The sequence below is a fragment of the Trypanosoma conorhini genome (genome assembly GCF_003719485.1).
Source record: "Trypanosoma conorhini strain 025E chromosome Unknown Tco_14.4_contig_00488, whole genome shotgun sequence".
Classification (NCBI taxonomy): Eukaryota; Euglenozoa; class Kinetoplastea; order Trypanosomatida; family Trypanosomatidae; genus Trypanosoma; species Trypanosoma conorhini.
The window spans coordinates 1-14,472 of NW_021704579.1; the positions used below are offsets into that span (position 1 = coordinate 1).

A 14,472-nucleotide genomic window follows, 5' to 3' on the forward strand; every position below is an offset into this window, starting at 1 on the left:
ACCCGTAGGTATGGGAGCAAGCATCACCACAGAACCGAGGGGCGGCAAGCAACGGCCTCCCCACCAGAGAAGCAAGGAGACCGAGGAAAATAAATAATACCGATGAGAAAACAGGGACGACGAGCGAGGCAGCAACGACAAATTTGTTTAAAACTCACAAGAACTTACTGTGTGGGAGTGGACTAGGGAACTGAAAATGGAACAGAATACATCTTATATATAATATATATAATATATATACATGCATATATATGTCTCTATATCTATCTATATATTTCCACAAATTTAATGAATTAACTTTATATGTATAGAAGCGTGAGGAACTTTGTACCAGGTAGCCGCGTTTCTAACTCCCTCTCTTTCCTTTGGCCCCCTTTTTTTCTCTCCATTTGCTGGCGCCTTTTCTGTTTTGCGTAGTATGACTGTTTTTTTTTTGCTTTGCTTTGCTTTGGTTTGGTTTGCTGTTTTTTTTCCTTATTTTTCCTGTGCGTGTATGTTTGCGTTTTGTTTCTTTCTTTCTATCTTGCTGTTTTTGTTTTTGCTTTTGTTTGTGTTTTTGTTTTTATTTGCGTGTTTGCGTGCGTGCGTGCGTGCGTGTGGGCGTTTTTTTTTGAATGTTTCTGTGTTTTGCCTCGTTTTTTTCTTTATTCTTCTTGTTCCCCTCGCAGCGTGTGCTGAGAGGAATGCACATAACATATGACAGAGAAGAAGAGAAAGAGAGTGCGAGGGCGAAGATGTGTAAATGAGCGTGTGTGTATATATATATATAACTATAACTGTAACTATAAATAAAGATGTCTTTATTTGCGGAACCGGGTTGATGCCTTCCTACACACCTCCCCACGCTTCCAGAAACCCATCCTGCGTACGTGTGCCCTGCGTGGGGACACACGGATGGATGGAGGTAGGTCACACTCGAGAGGAAACCAACGCGGCGTCAGTGGTGTGGCGGTGAAGTGGGAGGGTCCCCTCTTTGTTTGTTGTTTTCAATTTTCCTGACATTTGTCCTTGGGTACGCTTGTGTACCGCGTCGTCGGTTGCTTTCTACATATCTCTTCTTCCCCCCCCTCTCTCGTCAGGTATGGGGTTTGACGTTTTTTTTTTTTCGCTCGTTTGGACCATTTTCGCGGTGTTTTTATTTTGTAATAAAAAAAGCGTTTTTTTTTTGTGCATTGACCTGCGCTTGCGCCGCCCCCGTTCCCCCCCTCCCACCCACCCACCCACAGTACGCCTTTTGCTCCTTTTTGCGTGCTTGCGTGTGTTTGGCACTTCTTCCTCCTCTGTTTCTTTTTTTTTTCTTGTGGGTGCTTTGTGGGCCGGCCCGGGGCGACGAGGGCGGCACGGCGGCCGAGGAACGGGGGAAGTGAAACGCGGAGGCGGGGAGGCCGGGACGAAGCAGAAGTAGTTTAATAATAATAATACTACTACTACTAACCATAAAACTAACGCCATGAGGGACGGAAGAGAGGGGGGACGTGTGCGTGTGCGTGTGTGTCTGTGTGGCAGTCGGGGGGTTGCCTTTATTACGTCGTTATATATTTTTCTATATTTGTTTTGCGTATGTGGTGTGCGGAGAAGACGGTAGAGGTACGACAGCCGAGGAAAACGACAAAAAAAACAAAACAAAAAACACGCTGATGCTTCCAGTGAGACACTCAGAAGTTGTTCTCGTCGTTGCCTTCGTCTTCCATGCCCTCACATATGGGCTATATATATATATACTTGATATATTATATATATATATATATGTGTATATATATACATAATACGCGTACATGCACGGGATGCAGTGAGGGGCAGACGGAGGTTATCGACGTCAGGGTTGGGGGTTTATTGATGGGAGTGTCCCCGCAAGGGTGCGGATTTTTTTTTTGTTTCTTTGTTTGGGTTTGCAGATTAGTGTGCGTGCGTTGCTGTGGTGTTAGTCGAGGAAAACACTTGGGAGACGGAGAAGGAGAGGGTGGAGACACACAGAGCGGGGGAGGGAGCGAGGGATAAATGGAGGGAACGGTCCTCCCTGCATGCTGTGAGCACCACCAACGCCGCCGCCAATGTCCACCTTCACCGGATTTTTTGCCCCTTCTTTTTCTTCTTACTCCTTCTGCGCACACACACACAGGTTTTTCACGCACTTCTGGTTATATATATATATATACACATATACATATACATTAAGTATATATATATATTTATTTAAACTGACACCAGTACAGTGAACGCTCTCTGTGGCCGGTAGTCTTCCGGTCATAGCCTGCTTCCCGCTGCACGCGACGTTGCGGGGGATCGCACGCGCGGAGGCTGCGACGCGAGCAGGAGAGGGAGAGGGAGGAGGCGGAGGGAAAGGAGCAACAGCAACGGGGGAAAAAGGGCGCGCGATAATGAAGAGCGGGAGAGATGTGGAGCTTACGGGCTCCGCGCTGAGGGAGAAGGCAAAGCGGGCCTCCTTGACCCCTGTGCGGCCCACCAAACCAACCGCCTACGCACGGAAGAGGACCGCGCTGTCAACCGGCGCGGGGAAGCCGGCGATGCAACGGGATGCCCTTTCGCAGACAGGCTCGATGAATACTTCCAAGAGCGACGACGCGGAAGGCAGTTTCTTGTCATTGCAAGACGGCCAACGCGCCGGCAGCATCCAGAGGCGGCCGGATATGCACACCCCGCCTGCAAGAGACGCGCCAAGCGGCTGCAGGGCGGCCGATACGCCGCACACCACCACCGCCTCACCGGGTGGCGGGGACGAGGGCGCGCTTCCCCTTCTGTGCCTCACCACCCCCGAGGCCGGGCTCCCTGCGCTGGAGGAGTGTTCGACTCCCACCATGCTCGGCGGCGCAACGGTTGTCTGGGCCGGTGGACGTCGTCGCCAGCAGTGGCAGCGGCGGGCGCTTGATTCCCCGCAGCTGACGGAGCAGGAACACGGCGGCTGCGAAGACCGGGGGGCGTTGCCACAGGCGCAAAAAGTTGGTGTCGCACAAGAGGGTCCCTGCCGAGAAGCAAGGTGCCCGAGTCTGCCGTCCGCGACTTCTCCGGAGCGCCCCACGGAGGCGCGCAACGCGCAGCCGTGGCCTCCGCTGCGGGCGGGGAGTGCTCTGCCGGTGGATTCGTCGCTCGTCGAGAAGGCGGCGGCGACGCCGGCAACTCAACCTGAGGCAGGTGCCCCGCGGGACTCGCCGATGCGTGCCGTTGCCGCCGATGCGGTGAACGATTTTGCCTCGCGCATTTTTTGCTGCACGCTCTTCTCACTCTCATCGCCGTCCTCGCCACGGCGTGACTCCTCGTTGCAGGCAGGCGGACGCGCGGCTACGGAGACGGACGCCGTGCCAGCGACTGTGCGTCGGGAGGGGGCGGTCACGGGCGGCGACACAGCCGCAACACCGGCGCGTAGGGGGGCGTATTCCGCGTCGAGGGGGCAGCAGGCGTCTTCCAGGGCGGCCGGCGTCAGCTTGTGCGAGGCGGGGTCGAGTGCTGCTGCTGCGGCGCCGGCACCCGAGTGCGTGAACTGGGCGCAGCTTGACAGCTACCGACGGCTGCCGGGGTACAGGGCGGCACGGCGGAGGGCGCATGCGCATGCGCTGGACACGCTCCGGCAACGCTTTCACTGCGGCGCGGGGTGAGAGGCGTGGTCGCGGGAAAAAGGGGACTGACACCGCCCATGCGTGGCATTTTAATCGTTACGTAGGGGCAGCCGAACCAACGGCGTTCGGCGAAAAAAGTAAACGAAAAGACAAAAAAACAAAAACAAAAAAACATAAATACATAAAAATTAAACAAAAAGTGATACAAAAATTAAAAAAAAATAAACGGCCGACAACGACAAGAACAAGTCCGGAGCGGGGATGAGATTTCCGTGTGAGTGTGTGCGTGTGGTGGTGGAGGCGCAATCCGTAAGTTCTTTGGGGTCTGGAGAAGAAGCGATGGCGTTTGCCGTCGGCCATTAATGGGGAGATGTATGCCTGCAACGGAACACTGCTTGCGTACGTGGTCATTCACGCAGGCAAGTAGGTGGGTGCGTGGTAGCGTGCCCAGTTTTTATCGAGTGACGCCTCGAAGCGCCGCCGTGGTGCGTAATCCACTGAGCACGACTGCGGTAGCCAGGCGCCAATACACCCCTCCCCCAAGCACTGCGGCTAACGCAAGCAAAGTTCTCGTGAGATGGTGATGATGTTGTATTTTTTTTTCTTATATACCTATATTTATATATATAATATATATATATATATTTCCACCCGCGTTATTCCGTCATTTATTGTCTGTGTTGATTTCTCCATCTATATACCGATTTACCTGTTATATATATATCTGTTTTTCTACATGCCTAAATGCCTATATAACTCTTTACCTGTATATATATATATATACAATTCTCTCCCTTCATCTCTTCTCTCGATCGACATATATAGATATATATATATATATATATATATCTGTTTCTATGTGTACCTGCTCCCCCCCCCCGCACCTCCTTGTATTTGTTGTGGTTTACTTTTCTACATTGCCTTTCCTTCTGTGTTTCTCACCACGCCTATTTGATCCCTCTCACCCTAATTCCCAGGTGTGGCCACCGACATTTCTCCGCGATTTTTTTTTTTTGAGTTTATGCTGCGGCTGCTTACATCAACTTTGGGTTCTTGTGGGTACGTGCGTTTGCGCACATCATCGTTTTCCTTTTTCCTTTTTTTGCTGCGCGTGTGTCCGTGCGTGGTGCACAGTGCGTATTTTTTCCCCCCTTTCTTTCTTTTTATTCGTGTTTTTTTTGTTTTGACTGTTTGTCGGGCTGCGTGGGTCTCAGCGGCGTCTGCAAACAAACGTGCGACCAGAAGGAGGGCCAAGTAGATGTTTAGAGATTTTTTTTCTTCCGGGTTTTGTTTTTGTTCTTAACGATCCCCCCTCTCCCCCCTCTCCCTTTCCCTTCCTCTTCCTGTTTTTCTTTTCCCGCTTTCACTCTAAGTAAGGCTTTTTGTGTGTGCTTGTATATATATATACATAGACACACATATACATATATATATATATATGTAGACGTATATGTATAAATCCTTCCCTTCCCTGCGCGCGTTAACTGATCTGCTCCCCGCGGCGGGGGGGGGGGGCGTTGGGGGCCGGGCACCCCCGGCCAATATGTATTTTAAACTCGATTGCGTCTGCGTTCGTGTGCGTGCGTGTGTGTTGGCGGCAACGCCTCTGAGGAGGCAGGGGGCGCGGCTGGGCGCACGCCCCGCCGGATTCTGCCCCCCCCCCCTTCTCCTTTTTAAGGCTTGTAGGGGGGCAGAGGAGGAGGAGGAAGCGGACCTCGGCCAGAGGCGAGAGCATTTGCCAGCGGCAGCTCCCTCCCTGCAGTTGTGCCTGTGTGCTTGCCTGCACACCCGCGCATGTAGGCGTGCGTGCCGCATCTCCTTCTATCCCCTCCTTCACTTCCCACTTTGTCTATCCATCTCCCTCTTTCTTTTTCCCTGCCGCTGCTGCGGTGCGATGCACCGGCGGTGGCTGTAGAAGGTGCGTGTGTGCCACGGCGAGGGCGCGAGAAGGGGGATGCCGCCGCCGCTCCTTCCTCCTCCTCCTCCTCCTCCTGCTCCCCCTGTTGCTCGCAGCGTCGACGACGGCGGTGCGTGGGCGTCGCGCCTGCTGGGCCAACCGGTGGCCGCCGCCTGCGCAGACGGTTGCGGTGCGAGTGCGGCGTTGCATCCGCGTCAGTGTTGCTACGCAGAGGGTCTGCTGCGCCGCATCATCGAGCTGGAACGCGAAAACGACGTGCTGCGCGTTGCGCTGCTGGAGGGGTCGGAGCGGCGCCTGCGGCAGCGGTTTCGCGCTGGCCCCGGCCCCGACAGCGGCTTCGCTCCTGACACGCAGTTCTCCGCGAAGCAGCAGCAGCAGCGGCTTCTCCAACGCGTGCAGGAGATAGAGAGGAACGCCAAGAGGTGCTTTCAGGAAGAGTTGGAAAAACTGCAGAAACAGCACACAGCGGAAGCGACTGCCGCTGCTGCGGCGCAAAGCGGTACGAGAGGCGCGTCCTACGAGTCCACGCTTGCGCAGTCGGAGCGGCGGCGTTGGAAGGAGCACGTGCGGCACACGGTGGAGGAGCTGGCCCTGCTGCACCGCGAAAAGGAGCAGCAGGCCGCTGGTGTTGCCGCGGCGTCCGTGACAGCCACGGCGGAGGGCAGTCGATGCCGTCGCGCGCGGGCTGAAGGTTGCGGCGGCGACGACAGTCGCATTGCCGCGCTGCAAGCGGAGGTGGAGCACTGGAAGTGCGAGGCGGAAGCGGCACGCGCGGGCGCCAGGCTGTTCCAGGAGCAGGCGCTAAAGGAGCTGCAGCACATGCAGGCCGTCTACCAGCAGGCGCTGGGGGAGGGGCAGTCGGCCTCTGCGGGCCCTGATGCAGCGCCCGTGGCCGCCGCCCTTCCCACCGCGAGCCGCCCTGCCCCAGCACGCACCCGCGCGGAAGAGGACGACGGCAAAGGCGGGGCGGAGGGCACTCGGTCAGCCACCCGTGACTCGCCCCGCCGCGCCTCTTTCTCGTTGTCCCACGCCACCCCACGCGACCCGGTGGGAGGCGGCAGCGCGGCGGCACTTGACCTCCTCGACGCCGCGCTGGGCCCAGCGGGGGCGAAGCCGCAGGAAGGCGCACGGCGGCGGTCGTACCACTCCGACGTGTACCTTCGGCAGGATAGCTCCGCCAGCGACGAGCGGGTGCCTGACACATTTTGAAATGGGGAACACAACAACAACAACAACAATAACGTGGCATGGCGTTGCGCCGATGCCGCGGGTTTGTTCTCAGCACATCCGCTTCGTCCCTGCCTCCTGCTTTTTTTCTTTCTCTTCTTTTTGTGTTTGTGTGTTTTCTGTTGCTCCGTTGGGTGGAGGCCTCCACGCTGCTCTTTCCTCTCCTCCCTCCACCCCCGCTAGGCGCTCTCGTAAGCAGAAGCCAGTCGAACGTATTCACGGTGATTGCCGCCGGGACGCTGCGCGCCTCTTCTGACGGCGCTGCGTTTTTGCCCCTCCCGGAGAGACTCCGCGCCTCGACCGCGATGTTTGGGGTGTCGCCGCCGCCCTCCATGTGGGGGAACCCGCGCGTGAGTGTGCCGCCGCTCTCCGCCGTCCAGCCCGCGGGTCCACCCGGCGAGTGGGCCGGGACGGAGGTGCTGGGGCCTGCATCCTCGTCTGCGCAGGGGGGTGACACACTCGCTGCGGGCCCCGCAGGGAGCGAGGCGGACTGGCAAAGGAAGCTCTCACCCACGGCGACGACGGCGGCCGGGGAGAAGGGGGAGTCGAGCCTGCACGGCCGCGGCGCCGACGCCGCGCCGCTGGGCCTGAGTTCCATGTCGTCGCCAGCGGCGGCCTCCCTCGCCCCGCAGGCCGCACTGGAGGCGTGCGCAGAGGCGCTTCGCGTGTACGCGGCAGCGGCGTTTGTGCCCCCCGCTGAAAAGACGGCGGTCCTTGCCATGGTGGAGGCGCTGGCAGCGTACACTCAGGCGCGCCTGCGCACCCAGCAGCGCTTCCTCGAGTGTGAGACGTGCCTGCACCAATTCATGCAGCTGCAGTCCGGCGTTAGCGCCGCGGCGGCGGGGTTTGCCTCTTCCCCTGCGGGCTGCATGACGGAGAGCTTTGCGTTTCAGTCGCCGTCGTCTGCTACGGCTGTTGCGCTCAACACGGCGAACCTGCAGCGGGGCCGGGCCAAGGTGGACACAGACCTGGCCGAGTGTAGGCGGATGCTGCAGCAGGTGGAGGCCTTTGCGCGGGCGTTTCAGGACCTCCAACGACGTCGGACGCGTTTGCTTGAGAGTCTTGAGGAGGCGGAAGCGCCGTACCAACTCCCATCACTTCCGCCTCCGTGCCACGCCGGTGCGCTTGTGCCGCCTGCCGCCGCCCCCGTCTCGCAGCTCAGCGCCGCGCTGGAGGATTGTATGTCGCGGCTGCAGACGCAGTGGGAGACGCACGTCACCGCCACGGCAAACATTCTTGCATGCAGGCTGCACGGCGCCCACCTCCTGGAGAGTGGAGAGGCGCTCAGCAGCGGCGAAGCGGAGTTGATGGATAACGCCCGTTTGCTCACCTCGCTGCTGCAGATGTGCGACGACACGCTCGGCCGTGTGGAGACGATGCGCAGCCGCATAAGTCGGCTTGGTTCCAGCCGCATTGAGGAGGCAGAGGCGCTGGAAAAGCTCCTTGCGGACATGGACCACTACGACCCTACCGCCGCGGAGCACGCGGGGCGGCGCAAGCAGATCGATGCGGAGCTGGAGGAGCTGCGGAACTGGCTGACGCAGATTGGGCAGCTTCGCCAGCGTGCGACGACCACGGCAGAGCTGCTGCAGCAGTTTTTGCTCAGCGAAAGCAGGGAGGCCGCGGGGTCCGGGCGAACCACCCCGCGCGCGCTGCTGCACGGCGAGGGTGGGAGTGCACCGCCGTCGCACCGCCCCTCGCTGGGCGGCCCGGCTTCTTTGGAGGAGTGGCGGCAGGCCTTGACTGCGCCAGACACCGTCGCCGCAAGGGACACGGCCGGGCACGCTGCAGCCGCCGCCCCCGCGCCAGGCCCGGCAGAAGCCACCAGCAAAAGCTGCGACCCGACGTTTGCGGCGCCCACCGCCGCTGCGAACGTCGGCAACGCGGAGGAGATCCCTTCCGGCGGCGTTGCCTTGCCGGGGTCGCCCGAGAGCCCCACCGCGGCGGCCGAGGACTGCAGGAGGGACGCGCTGCCGGAGGCGGAGGAGTGCGGATGCGGCCTCACGGGACTGCCGCCTGCCCCCGGCGCGGACACCCGCCGCGACGGCGCCAGCGACGACGACGACGACGCGACGTCTGAGTACCACGCCAGCGCCTTCGACGACGACGGTCGCAGGGGGCACGTTGGGGGTGGCGGTCACCGGCGGCGGCGGCGGCGAAAGCGCCGCGCCGCTGCGGAGTACTTGGACGGCATCGCAGCCTTCGCCAAGGCGGTGGTGCGGCGGGCCACGCGGTTCAGCGACTCGGAGTGCAGCTCCGCGAGCGACCCTGAGAGCGAGACGGAAGGGCGGCGGCGGCGGCGGCTCGAGTGAACGAGGTGCCGCACGCGAGGGGAACCGCTGGTGGGCGCACAACCACCAGCACTCGCAGTGGGCGAGTGGGGCGCGTCCCGACGGATGGAGCCGAGAGACAAACCGCCGCAACATGCACAAGGCGGCGAAGGAAACACTACGGCGTCTCACGCCTTTAGAAGAAGTGCGAGGAGCGGGAGCGGGAGCGGGAGCGGAAGTGTGTGTGTGTGCTGTGGGAGGAACTGTGTGAGGCGACGTCAAGCGAGAGCGGGAGGACGAGAAGAAACGGAACACACGCACAAGCACGACAAGAAGGAAAAGAAAAGGGGGAAAAAAGGAAAAAGAAAAAGGAAGGCATGGGACAGTGTTAGAGAAGGTTTAAGCCTGCGGCCATAGAGGCAGGCGGGCAAGGAGTCTGCAGTGAATTGCGTAAAGACACCCCCTAAGGCGGAGGGAAGGAGGAAGAAGGGAAGCAAAAAAAAAAAAAGGAATAAACGTCACACATGGCTCGTGATGTGTTTTGTAATTGCGCGCACACATCTGGGGATCGGGGGCCCGCCAGCATTCTCTGAGAACTCAACTCCTTTTTTTTTTGTTCTCCCCCCTCCCCTTTCTGCGCGGCTCACTTGCCTCTTTTCTCGCTCTTGCCTTTTTTCCCTTCTCCCGGCTTCTGCGCTTCTGCTGCTGTCAGCCGGAGTCAGTGCGCCGGAACACCACCACCCCGCACGCTCTCTCTCCCACGCACACACACACACACACACACACGCATTCACGTGAAACTGCGTCGAAAGAAAGAGGCGGGGACGTGCACGCGCAATGAAGCGAAGGGTGCTACGCGCACACGCGAACAAGCGTCGACTTAGACTCCTAAGCGCCGAGCACGGACTTCGTCTCGATGCGTACAGTATTCTCTGCGACGCCTCCTTTCTGCGCGCGTTGATGCTTGCCACGGGCGCCAGTGACCGCTCCCCGGCGCGGGCACTGAAGGCGCTCATGTACGAGACCTTTGCGGCCGCCACGGCGCATGTTTCGAAGGAGGCGGAGGCGGGGGCGGAGGCCGGCAGCGCCGCGGGTGCCCCGCAGGTGCGGAGGCCCAAAGACCTGACTCTCGCACTCTACTATCTGCCGGAAACCGCCACATCGCTTCGTCGAATGGCCCAGCAGCGGCTAGCGGGGTGGGAGACTGCCTCGGCGCCACGCAAGCAGAAGGAAAGAAATGAAGGGAGCGCGACAACTCCAGCGGTGCGTGATGAGCGCCGGACCCCTCTTTCGATGGTGGAGTCGCTCTTGGCAGGGCTGGAGTGTGCCGGTGGCGAGGCCGCCGCAACCGGTAGAAACGAGGCCAAGGCGATAGCCCAGTTTCTCGCGGCAGCGGGGTCAGTTGAGAGCCGCATCCCACACGCGGCACAGGAGCGGAAAAACGCCCACTTTTTTTTCGTCGCCACGCAGTCGCACGACGTTCGCCGGCTGCTGCCACGCAGCGCCGCCCTCATTCGTCTCACGACTTCCCCCACGGCTTTGTGGATTGAAAGAAACGGCGACGCATTCCACTACGGCGAGGAGGGCGCTGCTAACAGCACCCCTCGCCAGGAGTCGGCCGCGGCCGCGGGGGGCAAAGTGCTATCGGCGGCAGATGTGGCCTTCATGCGGCACCTCTCGGCAGACCTCGTGCCGGCCGCAGGGGCAAACAAAAGGCGCCGGTCGGAGACAAGCAACGCCGCTGCGGCGAAGATGCCTGACACCACGGCCGCCCCGCAGCCGAAGGCGGCGCCAATGACGGGCCACAAGAGCAGCATGAGAAGGGGAAATGCGACGCGGTCTAGAAGGAAAGCCGTGGGCGGGCCAAACCCGCTTGCGGTGAAGAAGAAGCGCGTTCGTGAGGTGTTTCGGGTGGATTTAGGGGCGTCGAAAAAGCCGAAATGACTGTACCCGCGTGAAGTGTTTGTGGGCCTGCGGGGTGGAGTGGAGTGGAGTGGAGTGGAGTGGAGTGGAGTGTAATGCTGCCGTCGCTGAGGGACTGCCGCCTCTCTTTCTCTCTCTCTCTCTCCATTACCTCTTCTCTCTTCACTCTTCTCGTTCTGCTTGTCGGTGCGTACTTCCTTCTCTTGTGCTTAACAGGTCCCGGCAACCGGGCCCAAAACGCATGAGTGGTGCTGCGGACAGCCTCGCAGTGGAGACATGTGTCTGCGTACACGGCTGATTGCGTGCGTGCATTTTAACTTTTTTTTTTTTTCTGTTTCTGCCTCTTTTTTATTTTTATTTTTATTTTTATTTTCTTCATTTCTTTCTCTGCGTGTGTTCTGGGAGAAGGGAAGCCAACGGAAGCGAGGCGGGCACACCATCAATATTCGTGCAGCGTGTTGGCTGGCGAGGGAGCGGGCGATTAAAGCGCAGCAGCAGAATATATTCCTACGTCGGCAACTACATATATATATATCTCTCTCTCATACACAGAGAGGTAGAGAAAGCAAAGAGGGTCGGCAGGCCGGAGTGTCTGGAGAGGGATGCGTCGTGAGGACCTCCTGCAAGCGTTGCTGGTCCGCTTCGTGGACCCGCATCGGGGGGAGCAGGATTGGCCGTTGCTTGCGGCGCTTTTCTATTCCCTTACTAGGCTTCTTCTCTCCTCCCAGCGCGTGGAGCAGCTGTACTACAATTACCTCCAAAGACACGGCAGCCGTGCCGCGATGGAGGCCGCCTGCAAGGCTCACGAAGCTCAACTTGAGGAGCGACTCCGGCAGTGCGTGGCGAGCGGCGGAGGCCCCGCCGCTGCGATGGCGATGGCAGGTCGTCGCTTGAGCGTCACTTCCCCACCGGCCCCGCGCGGCGCCGGGATTTTGACGCCGTCCGCCCCCACGGGGATCGCCGCTCCCTCAACTGGCGGTGGGGGGTGCGGGTCGCTGGCGAGCCTGTTCGTCCCGTCGCCGCGGGGCAGGGAAGGCGACGACGACGACGACGGCGGCTTCGGGGGAGGGGAGGCGCTGCAGCGGCTGACCCCGGAGCAGCGCCGGCGCTGGCATCGCCTTCGGCACGACTCCATTAGCCCCGACGTCCTCATTGCCCTGGTGCAGCAGTTTGCCCTGGTAGACGGGGCGGGGGTGTTTCTGGCGCCGGTGCATCCCTCGACCATCATGGAGTTTAACGGGGTCCGCTCGGGCCCGTACGGCACGGTTGTCATGCACCCGCTTTCGCTGATGTGCATCAAGCGGAGGGTTTTGGCCTCCCGCAGAGACTACGAACTGCGCCAGCCAGAGGAGCGGGCGGCTGCGGCGGATGCCGCTTTGGACGGAGGGAACGCGCCAACGAGGAGGCGCGGGCGTGTGGCGGCAACTGCCGCTCTTGAGAGAAATGAGGCTGCACATAGTAAGACGCCAACTGACCACTACGACGATGATGCGGGTGTGATTCGGACCTTGCAAGATCTTGAGCAAGCGGTGTGGCGCATTGCCGCCAACTGTGTGATGTTTAACGCCCCTGAGTCGTACTACCCTTTCACGGCTAGAACCTTTGCCATTGCGTGCACGCGCATCATTGAAGATTACTGCATGCGGCACGTGCTTGGCACATGAGGCCTTATATACACCTGAACACCGCTCGGATGCAATTTGGTGGTCAGGGGCTCACGAGGAACGACTGCAAGAAGCAAGGAAAAAGCGCCTGTTCACAAGAGAAGCTTGTGTCTCGTGTGTGTGTGGTTTGGGGGGGGGGGGGGAAGGGTGTTGATTTCTCTCATTCCCCACACCCCTTTTTTTTCTACTGCATTATTCAACCACTTTGTCGTTAGCTTGCGCTCGTCATGTTTTTTTTGCTTACTTTTCTCTTACTTTTCTCTTTTTTATTCTTTGCGCGTGCGCGTGCCAGTGGCTCTGTTAGGGGGAGAAAAGGGAAAAGGAAAAAAAAGTCGAAAGGGGTGGGCGGTGCGGGGGTGGGAAATAATAGAGCGGCAGACAACAAAACACAACGTAAAGGCGTTTTTATCACCTCCGCAAGAAGAGCTGAGAGAGCGGGTATGCCGTATTTTCGAGTTTGCCTCAGCGCGGAAACGGAGGGGGTTGTGGCCATTCGCCCTGCCCGGCCTCGGGTATGGGGGTTTAAGTTTGCCTGCGACAGCTGCCGGGAGACCAGCCCGCACTTCGTCTACGTCGACGAGGCCGAGGCGCGCGACAGCGGCGGCGGCGGCACACGCAACGCCGTCTTCAAATGCGCCTTCTGCAAAGGGGTTTTGACCGCAACGATCGACCCGGAAAGCTACGGCCGCTTCACCCCCGACGGGGGCGGCGATCTCCTGCTGGTCGAGGTGCGCGGCGCGTCCCCGGCGGAACTGGAGCTGGACGACAAGTGGGTGGTCGAGGCGGAGGGGTCGGTGTTTGAGGGGGTGGACCTGAGCGAGGATTGGATGGACTACGACGAGGCCGCCGGCGCCGCCGTCAGCGTGTCCGGCGTTTCTGTGAGTTTTGAGCGGGCAAAGAGGACAAAACATACGGAAGGAGGCGCGTGAGGGACGCAGGGCATCGCGGGGCCGCCGCCGCCCACCTCCACCTCCGAACTTGAATTGTTATTTTTCTTCCATTTATTATTTATATATCTATTTTTTCCCCCTTTCCTTTTGAAACGCGAAGCGACGTTTGCTCCTCTTCCTCTGTCCGCCCCACGCCTCCCCGGGAGAGGGGCGAGTGGGGTGCGCGTCCGCTTATCCTGAACCGCCTCGCTTTCTCTTCCGCCCTAATCGCGCCAGGGGTTTTCGTTAGCGGCGGCCGGCACCTGCGTCTGCGCAAAACCCCCGTTCGCAAGTGGGCCAGTGCGGCCTCTTCGCCCCGCGCGTGGCGGGCGGAATCCATGCGTGTGGCTGGCTTCGGCCGCTCTGCCCGGGCGGGGCGGTGGCAATCCGCGGATCCGCGGGCTGTGCGAGTTGCGATGCCTTCCCCGCCGCGGCATCGCATTTTTCGCCCCCAGACACGCCGCTGTGGCCAAATCCAAACCGCATGGGCATTTTTATGTATCAAGGCCGCCAAACGCGTTCCCACAGGCGTCCGAGGAAAAGAAAGCGCCAAATAGGCCCACAAGAGGGGCGCCCTTTTAAAAACAGAAGCGGGCGCACCCCGCAGCGCAGCGCAGCGACGCCGCAACCAAGGCGTTCCGGACACCTGGCGGCATCTCGTCCAAAGACGTGTTCTCGGCAGGGCCCGGGGGTGTGGCGCAGGGCGGGGGGAACAAGGCTGAGACACACTCGATTCCGTGTCTATTCAACACGCTCGGGTGGCTGTCATGAAGCGGTCGTGCGGTTTTGTCGGCCGGTCTGCACGCAGGCCGCTCCACCTCCCCACACCGGGCACGGCGCGGAACCTCCTCGAGGGGTGAGGTCGTCCTGGTCTCCGTCGCGCTCGCGGCGGTGCCCCGCTGCGGAGTTCTCGTGGCCCAAAGCCTCGGCACCGCGTCAAGGCCCGGCGTCATTTCTTTGGGGGTGCAA

General features: G+C 59.8%; 7 protein-coding genes across 7 annotated transcripts, besides 26 other annotated features; 6 read left to right on the top strand and 1 right to left on the bottom strand.

Annotated features, from left to right (window-relative positions):
* Window positions 1-206: 206 nt before the first annotated feature.
* Window positions 207-275: a microsatellite.
* Window positions 276-423: 148 nt separating this feature from the next.
* Window positions 424-577: a microsatellite.
* Window positions 578-755: 178 nt separating this feature from the next.
* Window positions 756-791: a sequence feature (A-rich).
* A 408-nt stretch (window positions 792-1,199) lies between these two features.
* Window positions 1,200-1,224: a microsatellite.
* Window positions 1,225-1,407: 183 nt separating this feature from the next.
* Window positions 1,408-1,446: a microsatellite.
* A 29-nt stretch (window positions 1,447-1,475) lies between these two features.
* Window positions 1,476-1,502: a microsatellite.
* Window positions 1,503-1,707: 205 nt separating this feature from the next.
* Window positions 1,708-1,761: a microsatellite.
* Window positions 1,762-1,973: 212 nt separating this feature from the next.
* Window positions 1,974-2,007: a sequence feature (GA-rich).
* A 132-nt stretch (window positions 2,008-2,139) lies between these two features.
* Window positions 2,140-2,196: a microsatellite.
* A 116-nt stretch (window positions 2,197-2,312) lies between these two features.
* Window positions 2,313-2,344: a microsatellite.
* A 34-nt stretch (window positions 2,345-2,378) lies between these two features.
* Tco025E_06852 (uncharacterized protein) lies at window positions 2,379-3,611 on the top strand (the record flags this gene model as incomplete). Its single annotated transcript, XM_029373720.1, has 1 exon — window positions 2,379-3,611. The coding sequence occupies one exon, from the start codon at window positions 2,379-2,381 to the stop codon at window positions 3,609-3,611; it is 1,233 nt and encodes a 410-aa protein (XP_029226145.1).
* A 92-nt stretch (window positions 3,612-3,703) lies between these two features.
* Window positions 3,704-3,799: a sequence feature (A-rich).
* A 378-nt stretch (window positions 3,800-4,177) lies between these two features.
* Window positions 4,178-4,217: a microsatellite.
* Window positions 4,218-4,285: 68 nt separating this feature from the next.
* Window positions 4,286-4,355: a microsatellite.
* Window positions 4,356-4,389: 34 nt separating this feature from the next.
* Window positions 4,390-4,421: a microsatellite.
* A 461-nt stretch (window positions 4,422-4,882) lies between these two features.
* Window positions 4,883-4,927: a microsatellite.
* Window positions 4,928-4,967: 40 nt separating this feature from the next.
* Window positions 4,968-5,032: a microsatellite.
* A 101-nt stretch (window positions 5,033-5,133) lies between these two features.
* Window positions 5,134-5,163: a microsatellite.
* Window positions 5,164-5,526: 363 nt separating this feature from the next.
* Window positions 5,527-6,699, top strand: Tco025E_06853 (uncharacterized protein; the record flags this gene model as incomplete). The annotated part of the gene is made up of 1 exon (XM_029373721.1): window positions 5,527-6,699. One exon carries the CDS (start codon window positions 5,527-5,529, stop codon window positions 6,697-6,699), a length of 1,173 nt encoding a protein of 390 aa, XP_029226146.1.
* A 7-nt stretch (window positions 6,700-6,706) lies between these two features.
* Window positions 6,707-6,732: a microsatellite.
* Window positions 6,733-6,737: 5 nt separating this feature from the next.
* Window positions 6,738-9,029, top strand: Tco025E_06854 (uncharacterized protein; the record flags this gene model as incomplete). Its single annotated transcript, XM_029373722.1, has 1 exon — window positions 6,738-9,029. The coding sequence occupies one exon, from the start codon at window positions 6,738-6,740 to the stop codon at window positions 9,027-9,029; it is 2,292 nt and encodes a 763-aa protein (XP_029226147.1).
* A 169-nt stretch (window positions 9,030-9,198) lies between these two features.
* Window positions 9,199-9,223: a microsatellite.
* A 229-nt stretch (window positions 9,224-9,452) lies between these two features.
* Window positions 9,453-9,502: a sequence feature (GA-rich).
* A 216-nt stretch (window positions 9,503-9,718) lies between these two features.
* Window positions 9,719-9,776: a microsatellite.
* A 48-nt stretch (window positions 9,777-9,824) lies between these two features.
* Window positions 9,825-10,931, top strand: Tco025E_06855 (uncharacterized protein; the record flags this gene model as incomplete). Its single annotated transcript, XM_029373723.1, has 1 exon — window positions 9,825-10,931. One exon carries the CDS (start codon window positions 9,825-9,827, stop codon window positions 10,929-10,931), a length of 1,107 nt encoding a protein of 368 aa, XP_029226148.1.
* Window positions 10,932-10,965: 34 nt separating this feature from the next.
* Window positions 10,966-11,003: a microsatellite.
* Window positions 11,004-11,032: 29 nt separating this feature from the next.
* Window positions 11,033-11,083: a microsatellite.
* A 149-nt stretch (window positions 11,084-11,232) lies between these two features.
* Window positions 11,233-11,255: a microsatellite.
* Window positions 11,256-11,283: a microsatellite.
* A 229-nt stretch (window positions 11,284-11,512) lies between these two features.
* Tco025E_06856 (uncharacterized protein) lies at window positions 11,513-12,574 on the top strand (the record flags this gene model as incomplete). The annotated part of the gene is made up of 1 exon (XM_029373724.1): window positions 11,513-12,574. The coding sequence occupies one exon, from the start codon at window positions 11,513-11,515 to the stop codon at window positions 12,572-12,574; it is 1,062 nt and encodes a 353-aa protein (XP_029226149.1).
* Window positions 12,575-13,014: 440 nt separating this feature from the next.
* Window positions 13,015-13,503, top strand: Tco025E_06857 (uncharacterized protein; the record flags this gene model as incomplete). The annotated part of the gene is made up of 1 exon (XM_029373725.1): window positions 13,015-13,503. One exon carries the CDS (start codon window positions 13,015-13,017, stop codon window positions 13,501-13,503), a length of 489 nt encoding a protein of 162 aa, XP_029226150.1.
* Window positions 13,504-13,560: 57 nt separating this feature from the next.
* Window positions 13,561-13,599: a microsatellite.
* A 482-nt stretch (window positions 13,600-14,081) lies between these two features.
* Window positions 14,082-14,472, bottom strand: Tco025E_06858 (uncharacterized protein; the record flags this gene model as incomplete). The annotated part of the gene is made up of 1 exon (XM_029373726.1): window positions 14,082-14,472. A coding segment is annotated over one exon (391 nt), but the record flags the coding sequence as incomplete, so codon positions are not given.